This window comes from Babylonia areolata, chromosome 18, assembly GCF_041734735.1.
Source record: "Babylonia areolata isolate BAREFJ2019XMU chromosome 18, ASM4173473v1, whole genome shotgun sequence".
Taxonomy (NCBI): Eukaryota; Metazoa; Mollusca; class Gastropoda; order Neogastropoda; family Buccinidae; genus Babylonia; species Babylonia areolata.
Genome location: NC_134893.1, coordinates 40,869,282 through 40,890,082, shown reverse-complemented (window position 1 = coordinate 40,890,082; position 20,801 = coordinate 40,869,282). Strand labels below are relative to the sequence as shown.

General features: G+C 43.3%; 1 protein-coding gene across 1 annotated transcript in view; it reads left to right on the top strand.

Annotated features, from left to right (window-relative positions):
- LOC143292240 (uncharacterized) overlaps window positions 1-11,647 on the top strand; it is a 507,694-nt gene extending 496,047 nt beyond the window's left edge. Inside the window, exons 17-20 of the mRNA XM_076602430.1 lie at window positions 566-747; window positions 6,659-6,897; window positions 7,465-7,628; window positions 9,394-11,647. Of these exons, the coding sequence (XP_076458545.1) occupies window positions 566-747; window positions 6,659-6,897; window positions 7,465-7,628; window positions 9,394-9,859 (1,051 nt within the window). The 3' untranslated portion in view covers window positions 9,860-11,647. The remainder of the gene's footprint in view (window positions 1-565; window positions 748-6,658; window positions 6,898-7,464; window positions 7,629-9,393) is intronic.
- The last annotated feature ends 9,154 nt before the right edge of the window (window positions 11,648-20,801 follow it).

Sequence of the window (20,801 nt, the reverse complement as noted above, 5' to 3'; positions counted from 1 at the left end):
TAAGTCAAATGCCTGATAATTACGTTATCAGCTTCTTCAGATTTCGAAGTAGTAATCATAAGCTGGAAATAGAAACAGGGAGACACAAAGGCATACCACGAGAGCTACGGCTTTGTAAGGTTTGTAACATGTCTGTGATTGGTGATGAGTTTCATTTTATAATGGAATATCCCAATTATGATCAGCTACGAAATAGATATGTTCCTAAAAATATTTGTCTCCAAAATCGGTTTTTAATTTTTGTAACATGCTCAAAGGAGGCAAAAAGGTCATTTTAGCTGTAAGTAAGATGATTAGATTTGCAAATATTGCCTAGCTATACTTTTGGAGTTAAAGGACATTTGTGGTTTCTCAACTTTTATGTGACATTGTTGTGTAATTGGAAACGTTTGTTCTGGGCACGAAAATATTATTTTGCAATAATCCTCCATACTCCAATAGGAGTGAAAAGATAAAAACTGAAACTTGAAACTTGAAGCTTCAAGAATAATTATGAGGGATAGCAAGACGTCTTAATAAAAAATTTTAAAAAACATTAATAAACAAACTTATCTTGACTCAACAGGAAGATCCAAGCGTTCATCTACGATGCCACCACTCTGGAATACGCGGTGGGTCGTGACACGGGCTGCAAGCTCAAGTCGGTGGGCAAGCGGTACGCGGAGACTGGGTACGGTGTGGGCTTCCCGAAGAAATCCCCCTGGGTGAAAAAGTTCAACCGCGTTCTGCTCCGTATGCAGGATGAAGGTGAGAAGGGAGGATCAAGAGGAAGGAAGGGGGTCGGGGGGAGGGGGGAGGAGGGTTGGAATATGGGAGGGAGGGTAGGTGTGTAGTGGGGGGGAGGGAAGGGAGTAATGGGGAGTGGTGATGGGGTGATGTGGGGGGAAGGGTAGGGTGGGAAGGCTGTGAGGCGGGGTAGGGTGGAGGTGTTTTACGAGGTGGGAGGATCGAAGTCATATCGCTGTTTAATTCAATTTTTTTTTTTCTTTTTTTTTATTCGTATATTTGTTTATCGATCTATTCATTTATTATTGCACTTTTTGTTTATTTGTTTATTTATTTGTTATTTTGACCATTTTTTTTGTTTGTTTGTTTGTTTTTGTTTTTGGGTTGGGGTTTTTTTTTTCTTATTTTTTGTTTGCCCTTTTTTACATGAATTATGAATGACCAGGATGATTGCCTTCAGGAAATTTTGCGCTAGAAATTTCCGGCCTTTCTCGTGTTTCGTTTGACTCGGTCCTCACTGTTCTTTTCGGCATATCCTCCTGTGTTGTATGCCCTCAGGCTCCTTCACACGTCTGTTGGTTTTGTGACAAATCTGGTGGTTTTTCCCCTGTACCCTGAATCGCTCTTCGTGTGTTTTATCTATGTTTTGTTCTATGTATTATTATTATTATTATTATTATTATTATTATTATTATTATCGTTGTTGTTGTTGTTATCATCGTCGTCGTCATCATCATCATCATCATTATAATTGTAATTGTTGTTGTTTTAGTTGTTGTTGTTGCTTCTGCTGCTGCTAATGATGATGATGATGATAATGTTATCATCATCATCATCATCATCATCTTCTTCTTCTTCTTCTTCTTCTTCTTCTTCTTCATCCTCATCCTCATTATTTTTCTACGCAATGCAAAGCAGTATGTGTTGCGTTACATTTTACAGCAGAGTAAGTCAATGTAGTGCGATGTACTGGTCTTCCTCTTCTTCAATCAGTCACTTTATTATCTGACGTAGAGGACAAAACTTTGCCTTCAGGTTCATAAGAAAACAACAACAACAACAACAACGTTGCTTTCGGAAATGTCAGTCTTAAATCATTAAACTAAGGTGACTCACACGAACATGCCGGAGTTGGGGTGAGGATGGGGGCTAGGGATGGGGGTGGGGGGAGGGTGAAGAAAGGAAGGAAGGGCGTTGTACCGGTCGCCGTCGCAGTGATTTTTTGTTAACATAGTGTGATGAGTAGAATCAAACACGAAAGCTCCACATGAAAATACATTAGTTTATAAGTCTGAATCTTCAGCTGAACATGATTCTCTCTGTGTCTCTCTCTCTCAGCAAAAAAAAAAAAAAAGAAACAAGGAAAGAAAGAAAGAAAGAGGATTGGCGAGGGGTGGGTGGGTTACGAATTAGATGGGGGGTTGGGGGGGGGGCAATGAGTGGGGGTTGGGGAGTAAGGGAAATTGATATATAAATGGGAAACTTAGAGAAGCGTTCACACACACACACACACACACACACACACACACACACACACACATCATTCGTTTATATATTTATAGTCATCTAAGATGATGATATTAGACTGAAAATAAATATTATTATTATCATTGTTATTTGGATTATTATCATTTCTATCGTCATGATAATGATTGTTATTATTAATTAAAAATCATCATTTCTATACACACACACACACACACACACACACACACACACACACACACACACACACATGCACACACGCACGCACGCACGCACACACTCACACAGACACACACACGTACAAGCGCGCGCACACACACACACACACACACACACACACACACACACACACACACACACACACACACACGTAAGTAAATGAATAAGGAAGAAGCAGGAGGAAAAATCAGAAGCATAGCCAGAAGAAGAAGCAGAAGAAGAAACGTTTTCCTGGACTTGAAAAGGAAGAAGAAGAAGAAAAAAAATATAACAGGCCTTCAGGACGACAGGAAATTTAACCTCATCCGTCTCTCTCTCTCTCTCTCTCTCTCTCTCTCTCTCTCTCTCTCTCTCTCTCTCTCTCTCTCTCCTTGTGACGCACGCTGTGCCGACTTCTCTAAATGTTAGAGGGCTTGTTATCGTTTGTTTTTTTTCTTCATTTTTTTTTCGGGTTTGTTATTATTGTTGTTGTTGTTGTTTATTTGTTTCTCTTTTAGTTTACTTCTTAAGTCCTTTTGTGACCGCCTTTTTGATTCGAGCCACACCAAAATGGCGTTCGCTGCAAAACAAGCAAGCAAAAATAGCTTCAGGTGTTCGGTAAATCCTTTTTTAATTATATTTTTAATTCTTTTTTTTTTTATATAAACCTTTTCTTCTCTTAGTCTGGAAACAGTCGTATCTTGGATAACTATAACGAAACTAGCATTGATTTTTCTCAGCTGCGGGCAAAAAACCGGTGTTGGTAGCAAGCCGTAATCACTCCCTTCCCAAAATCACCCCCAGGAGTGTGATAATGGGCTTGTGCTGATACGCACCTTCCCTCCCTTCGAGAAGTAAATTCAGAACTACCAACCACTCCCCCCCCCCTCACCCCACGCCCCCGCCTCCTGCCCGCTACCCCCCCCCCCCCCCCCCCCCCCCCCCCCCCCCCCCCCCCGTTTGTCTCAAACCACTCCTCACCACATAATCATCAAATTGTCCCAAATAACAAAACATACCAGTTCAAACACACGACACCACAATTTCAGAAAAAGGAGTTGGTGAATTCAAAACAACTGCCCAGGTGCGTTGCGTTGAGGTGAATTAGGGCACATGCTGTTTCCTACACGCATGGCGGGATGTGGGTGGAGGAGTGGGGTGGGGTGGATATCGGAACGGGGAGTGATTTCTACTCCACCAACCGATTTGAATGTGTGGGTGAGAGAGAAAGAGCGAAGGTAATACCAGAGTATGAGAAACTTCTGTATGGAACAACTTCATCCAACGCGTCTTCCATCCAGGGTTTTCGTACGATTACTGCAACGATACCCAGTGAATTCTGGACAGGTTTACGAACGCAAACTAAAGCTCATAGACTTAAGAATGACTTAGAGGTAGCAGGTCTTTTGTGTTCTCTCTCTCTCTCTCTCTCTCTCTCTCTCTCTCTCTCTGTCTCGCTGTCACTCTCTCTCTGTTTCTCTCATGCACACAGAGGAGCTCATGCATACGCATGCACACTCGCGCGCGCTCACACATAGAGGCACACAAATACACGCGCACACATGCACACACAGGTGCACACGGGCACGCATGCGCGCACGCGCACATGCACGCATACACAAAACCTCACAGACACAGAAACACACAGAAATACACCCACACACCCACATACCCACACACCCAGAGAGAGAGAGAGGGGGGGAGGGGGAGATCATTTTAACGAAACGTGACGATTTATTATGAGCAGAGTCTAGATAATAGATAATCCGATAGGTTTCAAAAGATGAGATCGTTTGAGCTTGAAATTAACGATGTTTTGAAATCAATGCTACAAAATTCAAAATTGCTGGACTTTGTTTTCCCTGATAGCACCGACTGCGCCTTGGAGCTGAGATTGATTTAAAGACGAGAATAGCAACACACGTGCAGTCAGGAATTCTAGTCTGCCGAAGTGTAGTCGTCAGTAAATAAGGAAAAAAAATGAAATTTGATTTTGCTTTGATTACAGCAAGAAGAAGAAGAAGACGATGATGATGATGATGATGATGATGAAGGAGGAAGAGGAGGAGGAGAAGGAAGGAAGGAAGATTGGAATAAAGAGAAGGAGACGAAGGACACAGAAGAATGAGTAGGAGAATAACAAGAGGGAGGGGATGAAGAAAAAAAGGAGGAGGAGGAGGAAGAAGAAGAAAAGCAACCCAGAAATAGATCTTCTGAAGCAGAAAGGATTATGTGTTAGTCTCAGTCTGTGACCCAAGCTCCTTTCCATTTCAGCTGGATTTTCTCAAGGCTGTATTTAGTCTTATATGTGTGTGTGTGTGTGTGTGTGTGTGTGTGTGTGTGTGTGTGTGTGTTGAGAGAGAGAGAGAGAGATTGAATAGCATCATCATCATCATCATCTTCTTCTTCGTCGTCGTCGTTGTCGTCTTCGTCGTCATATCATTATCATCATCGTTTCCATTGTATTATTGTGTCTTACTGAATATATTCCTACCTTGATACGATGAATGTATGTACATAAAAGTCATTGAGGGGTGTGCGGGTTTTCCTTTTTTTCTTTCTTTTTTTTTTTTTTTTTTTTTTCATTTCGCCTGTATCATAAATTGTGTTGTGTTTTCTTACATGGATGCGTTCATTTAACGTGATGCAATAGTGATGTAGGTGTGGGGGTCAGGGAAGGGTGTGGTTGTTATTTATTTGTTTGTTTTCGTTTCGCATTGTAATTTGTTGACGAGCTTTTGAATGAGCCGAAAGGAAATATCCTGTTTCAGATGCTTGGAGCAGACAATAAGTTTGCAGTTTCAGTTTCTCTAGGAGGCGTTCCTGCGTTTGCACAAGTCCATATATGCTGCACCACATATGCTTGGCAGCAGCATAACCCAACGCGCAATTCAGACCTTGAGTGCATGCTTACTTATCTGTGTACTTATCAGAGGAGATTTCTTCCACATAATTTCCCCAGATGACAACAATTTTGTGGTCATGAGTTCCTGTTGTTGATCGTCTCATCCGAATGACTAGCGCCCAGACCAGCAGCATTCATGGTTTAGTGGAGGGGGAGAAACTACTGGCGAGGCGACTGTGGGATTCGAAGCAGTGCGCTCAGATTCTTTCGCTTCCTATGCGGACGCGTTAACACGGGGACCGGCACTCCATTATTTGTTAGTGGAGTTTAACAACCTGTCGGCTGATCCTTTGGGTCAAGAGGGGAAAGAGAGTTTAAGTGATGGATTTTTTTTCCGTTTATTGTTGTAATTGTTGTTGTTATTTTCTTTCTTCTTTTTTTTCTTTTTTTTTTTTTTTTTTTTTTTTGGGGGGGGGGGGTTCATTCGTTTGCTGTTGTTGTTGTTTTACCGATTTATATTGTTGCTTTTTCTTGTGTACTTGTGTATGTAATGTGGTACTGTAATGTTTTAGTTGTGAACATTGAAAGAAAAGTTGTTTCGTTTTGGGGTCGTTTTGGTTAGTTAGTGAGTGAGAAGTGTTGGTGTTGTTTGGGGAACCACAGGGGAGATGGTTCTGAAGATGTTTTGTTCATTAATCTTCATCTTCGGCATGAGACGATAAACAGAGGTCCCGTGTGCAGCATGCACTTAGCGCACGTTAAAGAACCCACGGCAACAAAAAGGGTTGTCCCCGGCAAAATTCTGTAGAAAAATCCACTTGGATAGGAAACCAAATAAAACTGAAGGCAGAAAGAAAAACAAAAAAACAAAAACAAAACGGGTGGCACTCGCAGTGTAGCGACACGCTCTCCCTGCCTGGGGAGAGCAGCCCGAATTTCACACAGAGAAATCTGTTGTGACGAAAAGAGTAATACAATACAATACAATACAGTGTAAAACAAAACAATACAGTGCAGTACAAAACATTACAGTAAAATGCAATATAATGCAATACAATACAATGCAATGCAAACCAATGCAATTCAATACAATATGATACCATGCCATGCAGTGCACTGCAATACAATCTTCATCTTCATCTCCACCCCTGAAAACGGAATATGGCTGCCTGCATGGCGGGGTAAAAACGGTCATAAACGTAAAAGCCCACTCGTGTATATTTGAGTGAACGTGGGAACGTGCAGCGCACGAAGGAAGACGCAGAAGAAGAAGAAGAAGAAGAAGATCTTCATCTTCAGGAGAGATGGAAATGTCTGCAGATTGACTGAAGAAGCAAAACAAAAAACAAAACAAAAAAAAAAAAAAAAAAAAAAACCACCTTCACCTTCACTTTTCATCCTCAGGGGAGATGGAACGCCTGCAGAAGTTCTGGCTGGCTGGGGCCTGCCACAAGAAGCGCCAGACGCGGGGGTCCTCCAGCCACACGCTGGGCATCCTCAACTTCACCTCAGCCTTCATCCTTCTGGGCGGGGGCGTGGTGCTGGGCACTCTGCTCCTCATGCTGGAGCACGTCTACTTCCGGTTCGGCCGGAAGTCGCTGCGCAAGTGGGACAAGTGTGGCTGCTGCTCGCTTGTCAGCTTGGTGGGTGGTTGTGTGTGTGTTTGTCGGAGGGGGTGGGGGGGGGAGCAGCGTGTGTGTGTGTGTGTGTGTGTGTGTGTGTGTGTGTGTGTGTGTGTGTGTGTGTTTTGTTGTTTATTTTTTGCTCTGTGTGTGTGTCTGTGTGTATGTGTGTGCATGCATGCGTTCGTGCGTGCGTACGATGTGAACATGTCACGTGACATGTTGTCTGCGTGCGTGTGTGAGCGCGTACATGCGTGCATATGTACATGTATGTGTGGTTGTGTGTGCGTGTGTGCGTGCGTACAAGCGTGCGTATGTACATGTGTGCGTGTATGTGTGTGTGGCTGTATGTGTGTGTGCGTGCATGTGTGTGTATACGTGAACGTGCGTATATATATATATATATATATATATATATATATATATATATATATATATATGTGTGTGTGTGTGTGTGTGTGTGTGTGTGTGTGTGTGTGTACGTGAACGTGAATGTATGTATGTATGTATATATATATATATATATATATATATATATATATACATATATACATATATGTGTGTGTGTGTGTGTGTGTGTGTTTTCAGAGCATGGGTCAGTCGCTGACGTTCGAGCAGTCGGTGATGGAGGCCATCGACATGCACAAGCACCACAAATGCAAGGACCCGTTGTGCGAGACCCAGCTGTGGAAGGCCAAGCACGAGCTGGACATCGCCATGCTCAAGATTGACCAGCTCAAGAGACAGCTGGCGTATGTTCCCTTTCTTGTGTGTGTGTGTGTGTGTGTGTGTGTGTGTGTGTGTGTGTATCACAAGGGGAGGGGGTTGTTTGTAATCCCCTGAGGTTCAGTGTTTAAATTTTTCCTTTTGGTTTCCGCACGCTGAATCTCTCTCTCTCTCTCTCTCTCTGTTTTCTAATAGCGAAAATAACATTGTCTCTTTCAAAGGCAAAAACTAAATAAAGAAATAAACAGGACTGTTAATATGTATTGGGTTGTTTGCTTGTGTGAGCTTTTTTTGTGTTTGTTTGCTTTTTGATAACACTCTTTTTCTTTTTTTTTTCATTTGTACAGTGTGTTTAAACGATGCCCATGTGTAATGTTTCAATGCCCCCCCTCCACCCAGAGGGCACATGAAATAAGCTCCTTGCCTTGCCTTGCCTTGCCGGGTGGGTCTTCTGGACACAGTTACAGCTAGTACCGCCTGACGAGATGATGTGTGTCGAGAGTGTCGTGTGACAAAAGCGATACGTCCTTAACGTCAAAAAAAAGTTCAGGGCCTAGCTCTTGGTCTTGATTCGGTGAAGGTTGTTTTGTTCGTGGGCGGGTGGGGGTCAGGGGATGGGGTGAGGGTGAGTCATTGATGTCTGCCCGGGTGGCAGGGTGGTTTGGCGTTCCAATGAGGGGTGGGGTGGAGGCGGAGGGGTGTGGGGGGACGGGGGAGGGGGAAGAGGGGGGTGTCCTGGTAAGGCGATACCGGGGATTATAGAGTTGAGTTTAAGGACCAATTGGAATACGCGAGGCAATACCTCCCCCCGCCCCCCACCCCCCCGCCCCCCAGCTCCCCCCACCCCACAATTCTGGGCTTCTTGAAAAGGAGTCTGTATGCAAGGGGCTTAACCGTGGAGTTTGAAAAAAAATAATTTGTTGCTCTTCTTCGTTTTTGCAGTTGCTTTGTAGTCTCACCTGGATCATGGTCATTCACCCGGTCCGAACATACTTGTATAAAATTATTATTATCCAGTAGTAGTAGTAGTAGTAGTATGAACATGATGATGACTAACATTATCATCATCATTTTTTTTAACCAGAGTATTAGAGTGCCTTGTTGTAGAGTATCACACGCTTTATAATAAAACAAAGAAGAATATAAAAATCATATCAAAAAGGTGCACATATAAAAACCCCACATGAACAGCTCTGGTCTTTGTGTGAGTGGGGTGTGTGTGGTCAGTGTATTGAGTGATATAATGTGCTACATGAAAATGATTCATTATTATTATGATTTCTATTTATCTTTTTTTTCATCTATTTATGTATTATCATTAATAAGATTATGGTTAATATGATTATGATTATTGTTGTGAATATGATCATTATGACTATCATTTTGATAGTATTACTATTATCATTATTATTATTATGTCTCATAATTCGATCTGAAAAAGAAATGGACTCAAAAGTTTCATTTATGGTGGTTATATATATATATATATATATATATATATATATATATATATATATATATATGTGTGTGTGTGTGTGTGTGTGTGTGTGTGTGTGTGTGTGTGTGTGTGTGTATCTGTCTGTTGGGTTTTTTTTTTTATTTTGACTTAAAGTGTACCTCAGTGTAATGAAACTTGGGTAATGTGTCACTTGAATGATATGCTATTGTTTTTGTTGTTGTTTGTTTATTTGTTTGTTTGTTTGTTATTTTTGTTTTTTTTTTCTTTTTTCCTCCTTTTTTCCCCTTCCGTTCTTTGTCCTAAAAAAAAATTATTATTATTATGCATTGCAGAAAGCAGACTGCAGAAGACGGCACAGTGGGAGGAGCGGGGGAGGAGGGGGGAGCGGGACCGCCCACAACGGAAGTGCCCGTGTGGACCTATGACCCGGAAGCCACCCTGCAGAAAGACGGCGTGCCCCGGAAGCGCGCCGTGCGCTCCTCCCCCACCCCCACCCCCACCGCCACCACCACTCAGCCCGAGAAGAGGAAGGAACCTTTGCCCACGTCTCAACGTAACGGCATCGAGGCTTTACCAGGGGCGACAACTACCACGACTCCTGCCAAACCGCCGCCTGGGGAGAGACAGAGTAACGGGTCTTCTTCACAGCCGCCGCTGCCGCCACCGCCGCCTCCGGACAGCCCACAAAGCGACGGGGAAACCCCGCCGCGAAGACCCTCCCTCCGTCGGACTCGTGTCAGTGACGGCAAGATCTATGAGAATGTGGACGGGGGGATTGATATCGAGAGCACCATATGATGTGGAATAGACACACAGACACACACACACACACGTGATCCCTGCCATTACTCCTGTGTCTTGTTGATACTGCTTACTGACTGGATGATTTCATTAACCCTTTCATTGCCGGTGTGTGCTTGATGTGGTGATGTGGCGAAACAGCAGACGCGACAATACGTGTGTGCGTGCTTTTATTTTCAGTTGCTTTGTTTCTGGAAACTTTTTTTTTTCTTTTCTGTGGGGGTAGGGGCCGTGACTGTATGTTCATTGATTATATATTGGTGGTAGGTTCTTCGCCTGCCAAGTTTCTTGTGGGTTGAGAGGATGCTATTCGACAAACGATTCTTTGGTGGTGTATTTAGTTGTGATTTTTTGTGCTTCAACTGACAAAAACGAACAATATATACTGTGTTGACTATTTTTGTATTGTGTTTGTTTAATGATACAAGCAGAAAGAAATTCACTCGTGACTGAAATTATAATGAAGAAGATGATGATGAATATGATGATGATGTTACTCATAGCCTTGAAGAAATGTGTTTTTCATCCTGCAAGACTGAGTTAGAGAGGGCGTCTCAGTCGTTATGCGAATCGTCCATTCACGTGTTAGACGCTACACTGTAATATGGACATGTGGATTGTGTTCACTGGACTGGACCGGACAGTGAGTGACCAACTGCTATGTGAAGAAAGAAGCACTCATCTTCCAACGTCTGATGACGCACGCGCTTGCACACACGTGCACACGCGCCTACAGAAACACACACACACACACACACACACACACATACACACATGCACGCACACGCACGCACGCATACACACAAAGAAATTGACACATCACAAGGATGCCAACAAAGCAGTCAACGATGGAACTAATCACCCAGTGGCAAATTTAAAAAAGAAAAAAAAATCTTGACAGCCATCGAGGAGGTCTCTCTCTCTGTTTTTGCCTGTCAATGGCAAAGGAGTGTGTATGTATACATGTACTTACTTAAATACATACGCGCATTACTGCTTGACGTCTTCAGTTGCTGAGTTCCGTTTCTACATTTTTTCAGGGATGATGCCATTTCTCTGTGGAATCGAGGCCACTCTGTTCGTAGTGCCGAATGCAATCATCGAAATATGCTAAGTGTGAGTGCTTTTTTTTTCTTTTCTTTTTTTTTAATCGTTGTTGGGCCCCGCGCTTCATGATAAAAATGCTTCTGCCACCACCCACCGGATTTGTACAGAGGAGGCAGGGCAAGGGTGGAAATTAGGGTGGGGTGGTGTAGGTGGGGGATGCCTATGTTCTTGCTAAACCAGTGCCCCGCTTTATAGAAGCCTGAGTCCCAGAGAGTCAGAGTGCCAAGCTGTGCAAACAAACAAACGAAAAGAAGATAAATAAAACAGAGAGAGAGATGCTAGATGGATGCTATGAATACCTGCGCTGTCTCTACCCCCCCTGCTTTATGAACAAAAAAAAGCCTCCTTGCGTGCCGTGTTATAGTTAGAACGTCCGATTCTATGCAAGCATTACATCGCCAAAAATAAAAGAAAAAAAAAGTAAAAAAAAAAAGAAATATTGTTTGCTGTGCTAACCCAAACTGCAATTGTCGTGGGTGGTTTGTTGTCTGGTTGTTTAGATCAACTTGATTGCTGCCATCAAAATGGAATTTTACTTAGTGTTCGTTTCATTGTGACCCTGATATAACAGATATCTTTGTTAGTGCTAGTACGGGGATGTACGTGTTGTGTGTCTGCATTTGGAAGTGTAATGTTTTTTACATGTATGATTATGCCATTGGTATATTTGCCTTTCATCATGACTTGTTAGGGTTCTTTTGGTGGGCAGGTGGTGGGGGGGGGGGGCGATGCTAGTTTTTTAGATATTCTCATGCACATGTTTTTTGGGGGGTTATTTATTTATTTATTTATTTTACCTTTGTAAGTTTCTTTTTTGTGCTACAATTTCAAGAATGATATCCCAAATTTATCTCACACACAACTCCTCTTTCCTCAGCCCCTTCCCCTCCCTCTCTCTCTCCCTCCTCCCCAATCACCCCAAACAGTCTCGAAGAAAATTGCACAGCTCTTCATCAACGGAAATGAAAACACAGCGGGGCGAGTTGGGGCGATTGGACTCGAAGGTCATTTAAAGCGGTCCCCAAAGAGCTACCAGCCCTCCAGTGTTGTCCTTTCTGGAGCTCCCTAAGTGCACTCGTTACAATTTTGGCTCTGTCTTTTTTTTAAGGTACAATTTCAGTGTGATGGTATTACTTGCTACTACTTGCCTGATTGCCTGTATGCATGACTCAGCCACTTCGGTTCCGGATGTTCAGCGTGATCTTGCTTTTGTGTTTTGTTGATAAATGACATTATGTTTGTTGTTTGTTTGTCATACATCCCAAAGCCCTGCTGTATTCACTGAATGTTTCCCCAACTACACAACCCCCACCCCCCACCCCCCCCCCCCCACCCCCCACCTCCCCACCCCCCAACCCTTTGTTGTTTCCTTCAAATTCCTTTGATCAGTCGGTGTCTGACTGACGAGTGCGTCAGGTTCGTGTGTAGGTCAAGTATTTGGTGCACACTTTTTTTTTTCTTAACTCAGTTAGTACTGAACACTGCTTTGACATAGCGTGGATCGTTGTGGTGTTGAGAGGTAAATGAATTTAGCGGATGTGCAAGCTTTGACACCTCATTGAAACCGAACGTCTCACCATCACCAAAACCGTTTTTTTTTTTTTATGTAGAACGTCGTTTCACGTCGTCTTTACTCATATTGTAGTTTCTTTTTGGACAATTGCCAGGATCGGTGTGGTGGTATTCAAATGTGTAGTGGCTGTGTGTGTGTGTGTTTGCGTCGTGTTTGTCGCAAGACAGGGAGTAGAGGGGACCATGACAGTCCTCTTCTCTTTGTCCCATAGGATCACAGGGGTGAGGTAGAGGGGGTGGGGGTATGGACTGGTGTGTGACGTGGAGGGGGTAGGGGGAGGGGGAGTGCGCTTGTCAGATCACTACGTCAAGAGGTATCTCCCCCTTTTAACCAGCTTCCAGTTGTTGTTTGGGTTAGAACTTGGCTGTGTGTTTGGGTGTGTGGAGGAGAGTTGGGGCTGGTGGGGAGGGGTGCGCGCGTGCGCGTTGTGTGTGTGTGTGTGTGTGTGTGTGTGTGTGTGTGTGTGTGTGCATTCACCAAAGCGGGGTATATCCTTCGTCGTAATGAAACTGTTTCATTTTTTAAAAATTTTAATTCGGAAAAGGGCTGTCCAAATCAAACGGAGTTGTTATTTTACATCTTTGCAAATTATCTGGATTTTTTGGTTGTGTGCGTGCGTGCGCGCGCGCGCGCGTGTGTGTACGTGCATGTTTGTACATCGAACCCGTGCTTATTATGTTTGTTTTGTATTTTTGCTATTTCCCGCTGTGGGTTGTTTAAACTACAGTATTCCAGGGAGGCTTCGTGACAGAATCGCTTAGGTGTTGGACCTCTGATCCTCTGTTCAGCCAGCGATCAAGATTCCAGGCCACGTTCCAGTATGGTTGTGTGTCCTGGGGTTAAGAAGCACTTTACATTTCAAATCCTCACTCCGCCCAGGTGTGAATGAGTACCTGACATCGGTAGGGGGAAATTTCAATGAGGCGGAAGGAGACGATTGGGCCCCGCCTTCCTGTGCCGAACCCTGGACGCAGTGGATATGAATTCACTTCCCCTGTGACTGTAAAGTCTGCGGGATGGTTAACCTTTTCTTTTTTTTTCTTTTTTTTTTACCTTATTCCTATGCATGACGTTAATGTACCTGTTTTAGTCTATAGGATTTTTTTTTAAATTCTGGCCTCGTATTCAATAATTCATACTTGTTATGCATGATGTAGCGATAACATAGAACTTTACCATTTCTTTTCCATCACTTGTAATGTTTTAACCATTTTAAGTCCCATATGAATAGATACATTTTATCTTACTAAAGCGTGCACAGTCACACACACACACACACAGACACACGCACAGTCACAGACACACGAGCGCGCGCGCACACACACACACACACGCACACGCACGCACGCACGCTCACACACATATACACACAAATACGCGCGCGCGCGTGCGGAATATTTTCAAACGATTCATTAGCATCATCGTTTCCTCATCTGTCAGTTACATACTACGGCGTCAGGAATGCTGATGTTTGCTCCTTAGGTACACAGCTATGATTGTTAATTGTATATACACAATTTAGAAAACTGAAAATGCATGAACAAGTGGAATTTCGATATTTTCCCCCTTTTCCTTAACAAATGCAGTTTCTGTGCTTTCAGTGAAGCAGTTTGGTGCAATGTAAATAGTTTAGAATAGGTCCTTCATCTTTTGTGTGCCTCTTTGTCCAAGGTATATTCAATGTTCTGTTCACGTTGTGTGGTGTGTTTTTTTGTGTTTTTCCCCGAACGGCTGCCAAATATTTTCTTGCTGACTCCGTCATCTTTTGGGGGCTGATTTTTGTCACCCATCATTGTTTCAGCTTTGTGCTGATTTTTTTTTTTTTTTTCTGGGCTGTCTGACTGGTGGTACTGCTGTTTTCCTGACTTTGGCTTGGCAAACTGCATTTTGTGGTGACACTGCTTGTTATCTTCGTTTCCACGTTTCCATTACATAGCAATAGTAGGGTGTGTGTGGGGGGGTGTGGGGGGGAGAGAGAGAGGCGCGGGGGGGGGGGGGGGGGGGGGGGGGCAGGGGGGGGGTGATTGTGTATGTGGGAGGGGGGATTGGGGGGAGTATGGTTGTGTTTGTGGGTATGTTTTTGTGTGTCTGTGTCTGTGTTTGTGAAAAGATGTACAAGAGAGTGATAGAAAGAATACTGTGTGTGTGTGTGTGTGTGTGTGTGTGTGTGTGTGTGTGTGTGTGTGTGCTGCCTTATTCTGCTACTACTACTACTACTACTACTACTACTACTACTACTACTCCCAACTGCATTGTATTTACAGTCCTTTCGCAGTCGTGTTGACAAAAAACCCAACGACAATGGTTATGGAGTATTATGATAATGTATTAAGATAATCATGTAATCGTGACTGTCTGTAGTCTTTTAATAAAGCAGTTAAATTTACAGTGATAGAATTGAAGCAGGCTTCCAGGATAAGATCATTGAAAAACAAAAATAAAATGAAAATCTCTTATAAAAAAAAAATGGCAGCAGTGGAAAAAGAACCCATCATTTTGATCGAAACAGTTTAAAGCTATGATGCTTCCAGTCACTTTCAAGGGTGGCAGGGGGCTGAGGGGAGGTGGGAGGGGCTGGGGTCGTCTGGCAAAGCTGGGATGCTTTGTGTAACGTTTAGTGGATGATAGTTACTGGATGATACTTACAGGATGTGGCCTACTTGATGGATGCGTCTTTGATGCTCATAGATGATGCATACTTTATATTTATAGGTATTTGAGGGGTGACTATAATCCCAGCGGCGGAGGAAAAGGGGGGGGGGGTGAGAACTGGACAATTGTTTTTTTTCTGCGGCTAGTTTATTGTCTTGTGTAATTGACCAGTAGTACACAGAATGTGTGTAATTTGACTGTCGGTGGACTGGTTGTTTGTTAGCTGTCCTGCCGTGAGTTGCTCCTTGCCCCTCCATTGAGATGGTTGCATTTTGTTACCTTGTACAAAGTGTGGACTGGTGGATTGTGTTGTCTGACTGTGTTGCCTTTTGGAGTGGTTTGTCTTATGTTGTCTCTTGAGCCTATGCATTGGCTAAACATGTGTTTTCCGCCCGCTAGACGCATTCCCTCCCTCCCTCCCCCTAACCCCCCCCCCTTACCCCCCCGGCCCTCTTGTTTCTCTGGGTAGGTGCTGTGCGTCCTGGGTGCTCGGCTGTGTCAACAAACAACAAAAGATAAAGACGAAGATCGATTCGTCCCGGTGCATTGTCAATGTAAACAGAATGAGTGGAAAGAACTGAGATTTTCCTATTCGTATGATGCCAGATTTGGTGTCAACTGACATGGTATGTCAGAGAAACTGACCAATGTTAAAGTCTCTCTGTCTCTCTCTCTCACACACACACACACACACACACACACACACACACACACACACACACACACACACACACACACAGGGTAAGCAGTGATGATTTAAGGCATGGGTGGGGTGGGGGAGATGTTGGATTTTCGTCTAAAATCACAAATGTGGATAGACGATAAGCAAAAGAACGAACGAACACACACACACACACACACACACACACACACACACACACACACACAAAACCGAACACCGGGTAATTACATAGACTCAAATTGTTTACACAAGTGAGTCACACACAAAATTTAAAGACTTGAATCGGTCAGCTTTCTGCAACATCGGTCATTGGTGGATGGGAACTGGTGTTGTTCCTTCCGTTGTTCCTTCAGTCCCAAGCAGGCCTCAGCGTGTTCTGTGTATGCAAAGGTCAGGTATCTGTTGCTGCTTTTTGTTCTCTTTCATACAGCACATTTGGTGTAGCGTATATGGATCTATCCGCACGCTTTGACAGCTCCTTGAAAGACAAACCGAAACGGATATGTGTCTCATTGACGCTTGGCAAGGAAGGGATGGCGCAGTATAGAGTGTTAGTGTGTGTGTGTGCGTGTGTGTGTGTGTGTGTGTGTGTGAGTGTGTGTGTGAGCGTGTATGTGTGTGTGTGTGCGCGCGCGTGCGTGCGTGTGATATATATATATATATATATATATATAATTTATATATATATATATATATATATATATTTGTGTGTGTGTGTGTGTGAGTGTGTGTGTGGCGTGTCAGGTTCGAAACGTAAGTGGTGTTATCATCAGAGCCAAAAACAGTTTGATTCGTTTGAAAAATCAATACGACTGACAAAGGGCAAGTTCGCCATGCAACGCATAACGCCAACAAAGAAAGACAGAGATAAAAATTCTAACTGCCATAGCCATGATCCGTTTGACTGCTGATGCCGCTGCTGCTGCTGATAATGATGTGCACCATCCTGTATATAAACCGGAGAAGTGGGGAACTTTGCGCACGTGACACCATTCAGTATTTTTGTGAGCTTTTGGTCGCGAAGGGGTGGGGGTGGGAAAGGGAATCTCTGTGTGTGTGTGTGTGTGTGCGAATTTTGCTTGTGTTTCCCTGATTGTCCGTGATGTTCGCTGGGCTAAAAACAACCAAAGTTAAGGACATGGTGCTTTTCAGTTTTCAAAAGTCGAATCTGCATTTCATTATCGCAATTTATGTGTCCTTGTGGTTTTGGAATCCTAATACTTCTGCTGTTGTAGTCGCGGATGTTTGAACGTAAGTGTGTGTGTGTGTTTGCGCGCGCGCGCAAACGCGCACATCAAAGGGTGAGCAAGGAAAAAAAAAAGAAAAATGCCTTTGCGTGAGCTCTAGTCAACATTAAGTTGTTCCAAATCCTCCGCGTGTGTTCATTATCAACCTTCCTGTCTCCCAGGACGAGAGACTGTCCAAAGAAAAGCATTCAGCTGCGAACAGACGCCTCTTAGCGTGTACACAAAATACTGCACGAGTCAGCGAGGACGCGTGTGTGTGTTGGAGACGAATACTCACGTCGAAGTGTTTTCTTATCTTTTTTTTTCTTTTTTTCCAAATTAAACTGTCGGGCGGAGAGAGGTTACCTTCGTCTGTTACAAGGTAGGCCTGTAGTTCTGTTCAAGTACATGCTGGATATGCACGCTAGCTGCTGTTTGTTCTGTCCCAAACCTTATCATTTTCCCTAAGAGAACGGAGAGATTTTTGTTGTCTTTTTCTTCTTTTCTTTTTTTTTTTTTTTTTTTGTTTTTTTAGAAAGACATAGAAGAGGTCAGCGCGCGAATTTGATGGTGAGCATTTCGTTGACCGTTGCTTCTCTCTCTGCTTGTTCTTTTCGTTGGTTGTTGAAACCAGAGTCGCCGTGCCGCGTAGGTCTTTCAGTATAAACAGCATCCCCGCCTTCTGGAAATTCTGTACTGGACATTTCCTCTTTTCTGTTGCTCTTTTTGTTTCTGCCTTTTTTTAAAAAAAAATTCTTCCTGTTCTCTGCGTTTTCTTTCTGCCTTTCCAGTTTGTTTCCCTTTCAGTTTTGTTGTTGTTGTTTTTCGAGCAAGCCTTGTGATTTTTGTTTCACTTTTCCGCAGTCTATGAGGTACTATCTGTGCACGTGCTGTTTTGCTCAGGCGATTAGGTAGTGAGATGTAAACAGCTGGATGGGCTACTAGATGTCCATTCTGCAGTGTTGTTTGCTTATATGGCCTTTTTGTATATTTTGTATGACTTTGAAGTATTGCTTCGTTTGGTTTTTGTTAGTTTGTTTGTTTGTTTTGTTTTTTCTTACGATACTTTGTAATCTGGGGAGGATAAATGAGCGGAAGAGTTGCTATCTTCAGCACGGCCCAGTCTTATTTGTCCTCATGAACTAATGGGTTAGGATGATGTGGCATGAACTGTGGTTCGTGTGTTTTCGCTTTCTTCTTCTTCTTCTTCTTCTTCTTCTTCGTCTTCGTCTTCGTCTTCGTCTTCTTCTTCTTCTTCTTCCTTTTCTTCTTCTTTGTTTCTTTCTTCTTTTTTTTCTTCTTTTTTTTTTTTTTTTTTTTTTTTTTTTTTAAAGATGTGACAGTTCTATGTTGACGCTGTTGAGCATTCGTATGGTTTGACAGTCCCTGCTGATGTGGCCCTGTGCGGTCGGCTGGACTAAAAGCAACAGTAAACAAAGAATCGCCGTGGAGCTGTGTTTTAAAAGTCCTGATGGTCAAGCTGTTAACGGCTTGGGGCTCTGGGCTTGGTGAGGTAAGTTAGCGTTGTTAGAGGAGTTTAGTCCTGCCAACCAGGCTCCCAGAAAATGACCGTTGTAATAATACACTTTTTTCTCTTACGGTCCAGCCCTCTACTCTTCACTAGCCCCGCCCCCACCCCCCATCCACCCTCTACAGAGTACGTGACTTCTACAATTTACATCGTCGTCGTCCGTCTTTTTTTTTTTTTTTTTTTTTTGGTTTTTTTGTTTCCATGTCGTCACTGGAGGGGGAGGGAGAGAGAGTGTGGGAGGGGGAAAGACCAGACTGTCTGATGCACCGGCTGCTCTACAAAGCTTACAGGAACCTGCGTGCGTGTGACTGTTGGTGTGTGGGGGGAGAGAGAGAGAGAGAGTGTGTGTGTGTGTGTGTGTGTTCGTATCGGGGGGATGTGTCACGGTGGGGGAGTGTGTCACTGTTAGCTTTTCACACGGTATAAAATACATAACGTCGAAAGACTGGTGCAAGTTGGGACAGTTACTGTTTGTTGTTGTTGTTGTTGATGATGGAGATGATGTTGTCTTGATGTGTCGTGATTACCTTGCTTCTCTTTAATGAATTATTGATTCAGACTTGCTTTTTACTGTGTACTCTGAGAGAAGGTTGTGTGCGTTTTAGTTGGTGGTTATGTACATCCAGTAGATTTTTCTTTACCTACGTACATTTGTTTCTCTTCCGCTTGTTGGATTATGTATTATTATTATTATTATTATTATTGCTGTTGTTGTTGTTGTCATGTTGACGTGTTACTCGGAAGGAAGAAGAGAGAAGAGAGGGATGGTGAGAGGTGTTCTTGTTCTTCGATGTCAGTGACGAGTGAGAAGAGTTTGCATGCGATCGTCATCACCTCCAATCCTCAACCCTCACCCTCACCCTCACCCCGACACACTCTCCATCCCCCACCTCACCCCTTCACCCCTGCCCTCCGTGTTATTCTTTTTGTCTCTTCTTTGATTCTTCTACTACGTCCCGTGACACGTCTTTCAGTCTGCCTACTCCCCCATCCCATCCAGCTACGTGTGGTGGTTGATGTGAGTGAGTGTGCCGACGAGGAATCTCTAAATCGTATCTTTGTAGCCCCATAGTGCAGCTTTCTGAGTTTTTGAAGGGAGGAGTTGAACTGAACTTTGATGGCGTGAGCGAACGGTCGTTATTGTTATTGTCATCATGAACATCATCATCAAGCATACCACACTGCGTTTTGACGATGACTTTTTGTTGTTGTTTTTTGTTCTTGTTTTTTTTTTTTTTTTTTTTATAGATGTATGTGTGGATGACTTCAGTTTCTTGATTAACTGATCGAATATGATACATGCCTATGTTTTCCTTGTCATACTTACGTTTGGGTTTCCATTTCTTGACTTGACCGGATTCCCTTTTATTCCCCCCCCCACCCTTCTCTCTCCTCTCTCTCTCTCTCTCTCTCTCTCTCACTGCGTTTCTAACAGGACGTTGTTACATCATCATGTTGAAGTATAAACAAAATGTGTATGGTTACTTATGTAACGTTGATGGTTCCTTTATTTTTCCCTTTGTACCACCATCTCCACGTCCACTACCCCTCCACTCACCCACCCCCACACCTCCCCATCGCTTTTTTCCGCCCACGACCGCTCTGTCCGTGATGTTCCTAACTGCAACCATGTTGATCATAGGTTAGTTCTTTGCTTGCGTTTCTCGTCATAGTTAAAAGGTACAGGTTGCAATTAGGCACATCGTCAACCGTCATACCCGCCCCTTACCCCATCTTTGTTGAAGACCCCCCCCCCCCCACCCGTCTCCCTTCATTTGTACAGATTGTATAAACCCTGATAACCCGTTGACAAACCACATGTATAATTATATACTGTACTATGATATAATATACATATATATCACGCTCTATATATATATATAGCTCCTTGCTTGATTGATTGAGGCTCTTTGTTTCTTTGTCGATCGATCCATACTGAGGTGTTTCTGCTAAACTTTTGGAGGCCATGTACAGGAATAAACCATACCATACTCTTTGTTTATTTATTCATTTATCTATGTATTCATTGCTCATCAGTCATGGAGTAGTCTTGTGATTTGTGCTATGGTTTTACACCTAAACATTAGTATTTCAGTGTACTTACCTATTTCAGATGGCCTGGCCATCGAGGTTTGGTTTATGCATAGGTCAGGCATCTGCTCCGTATT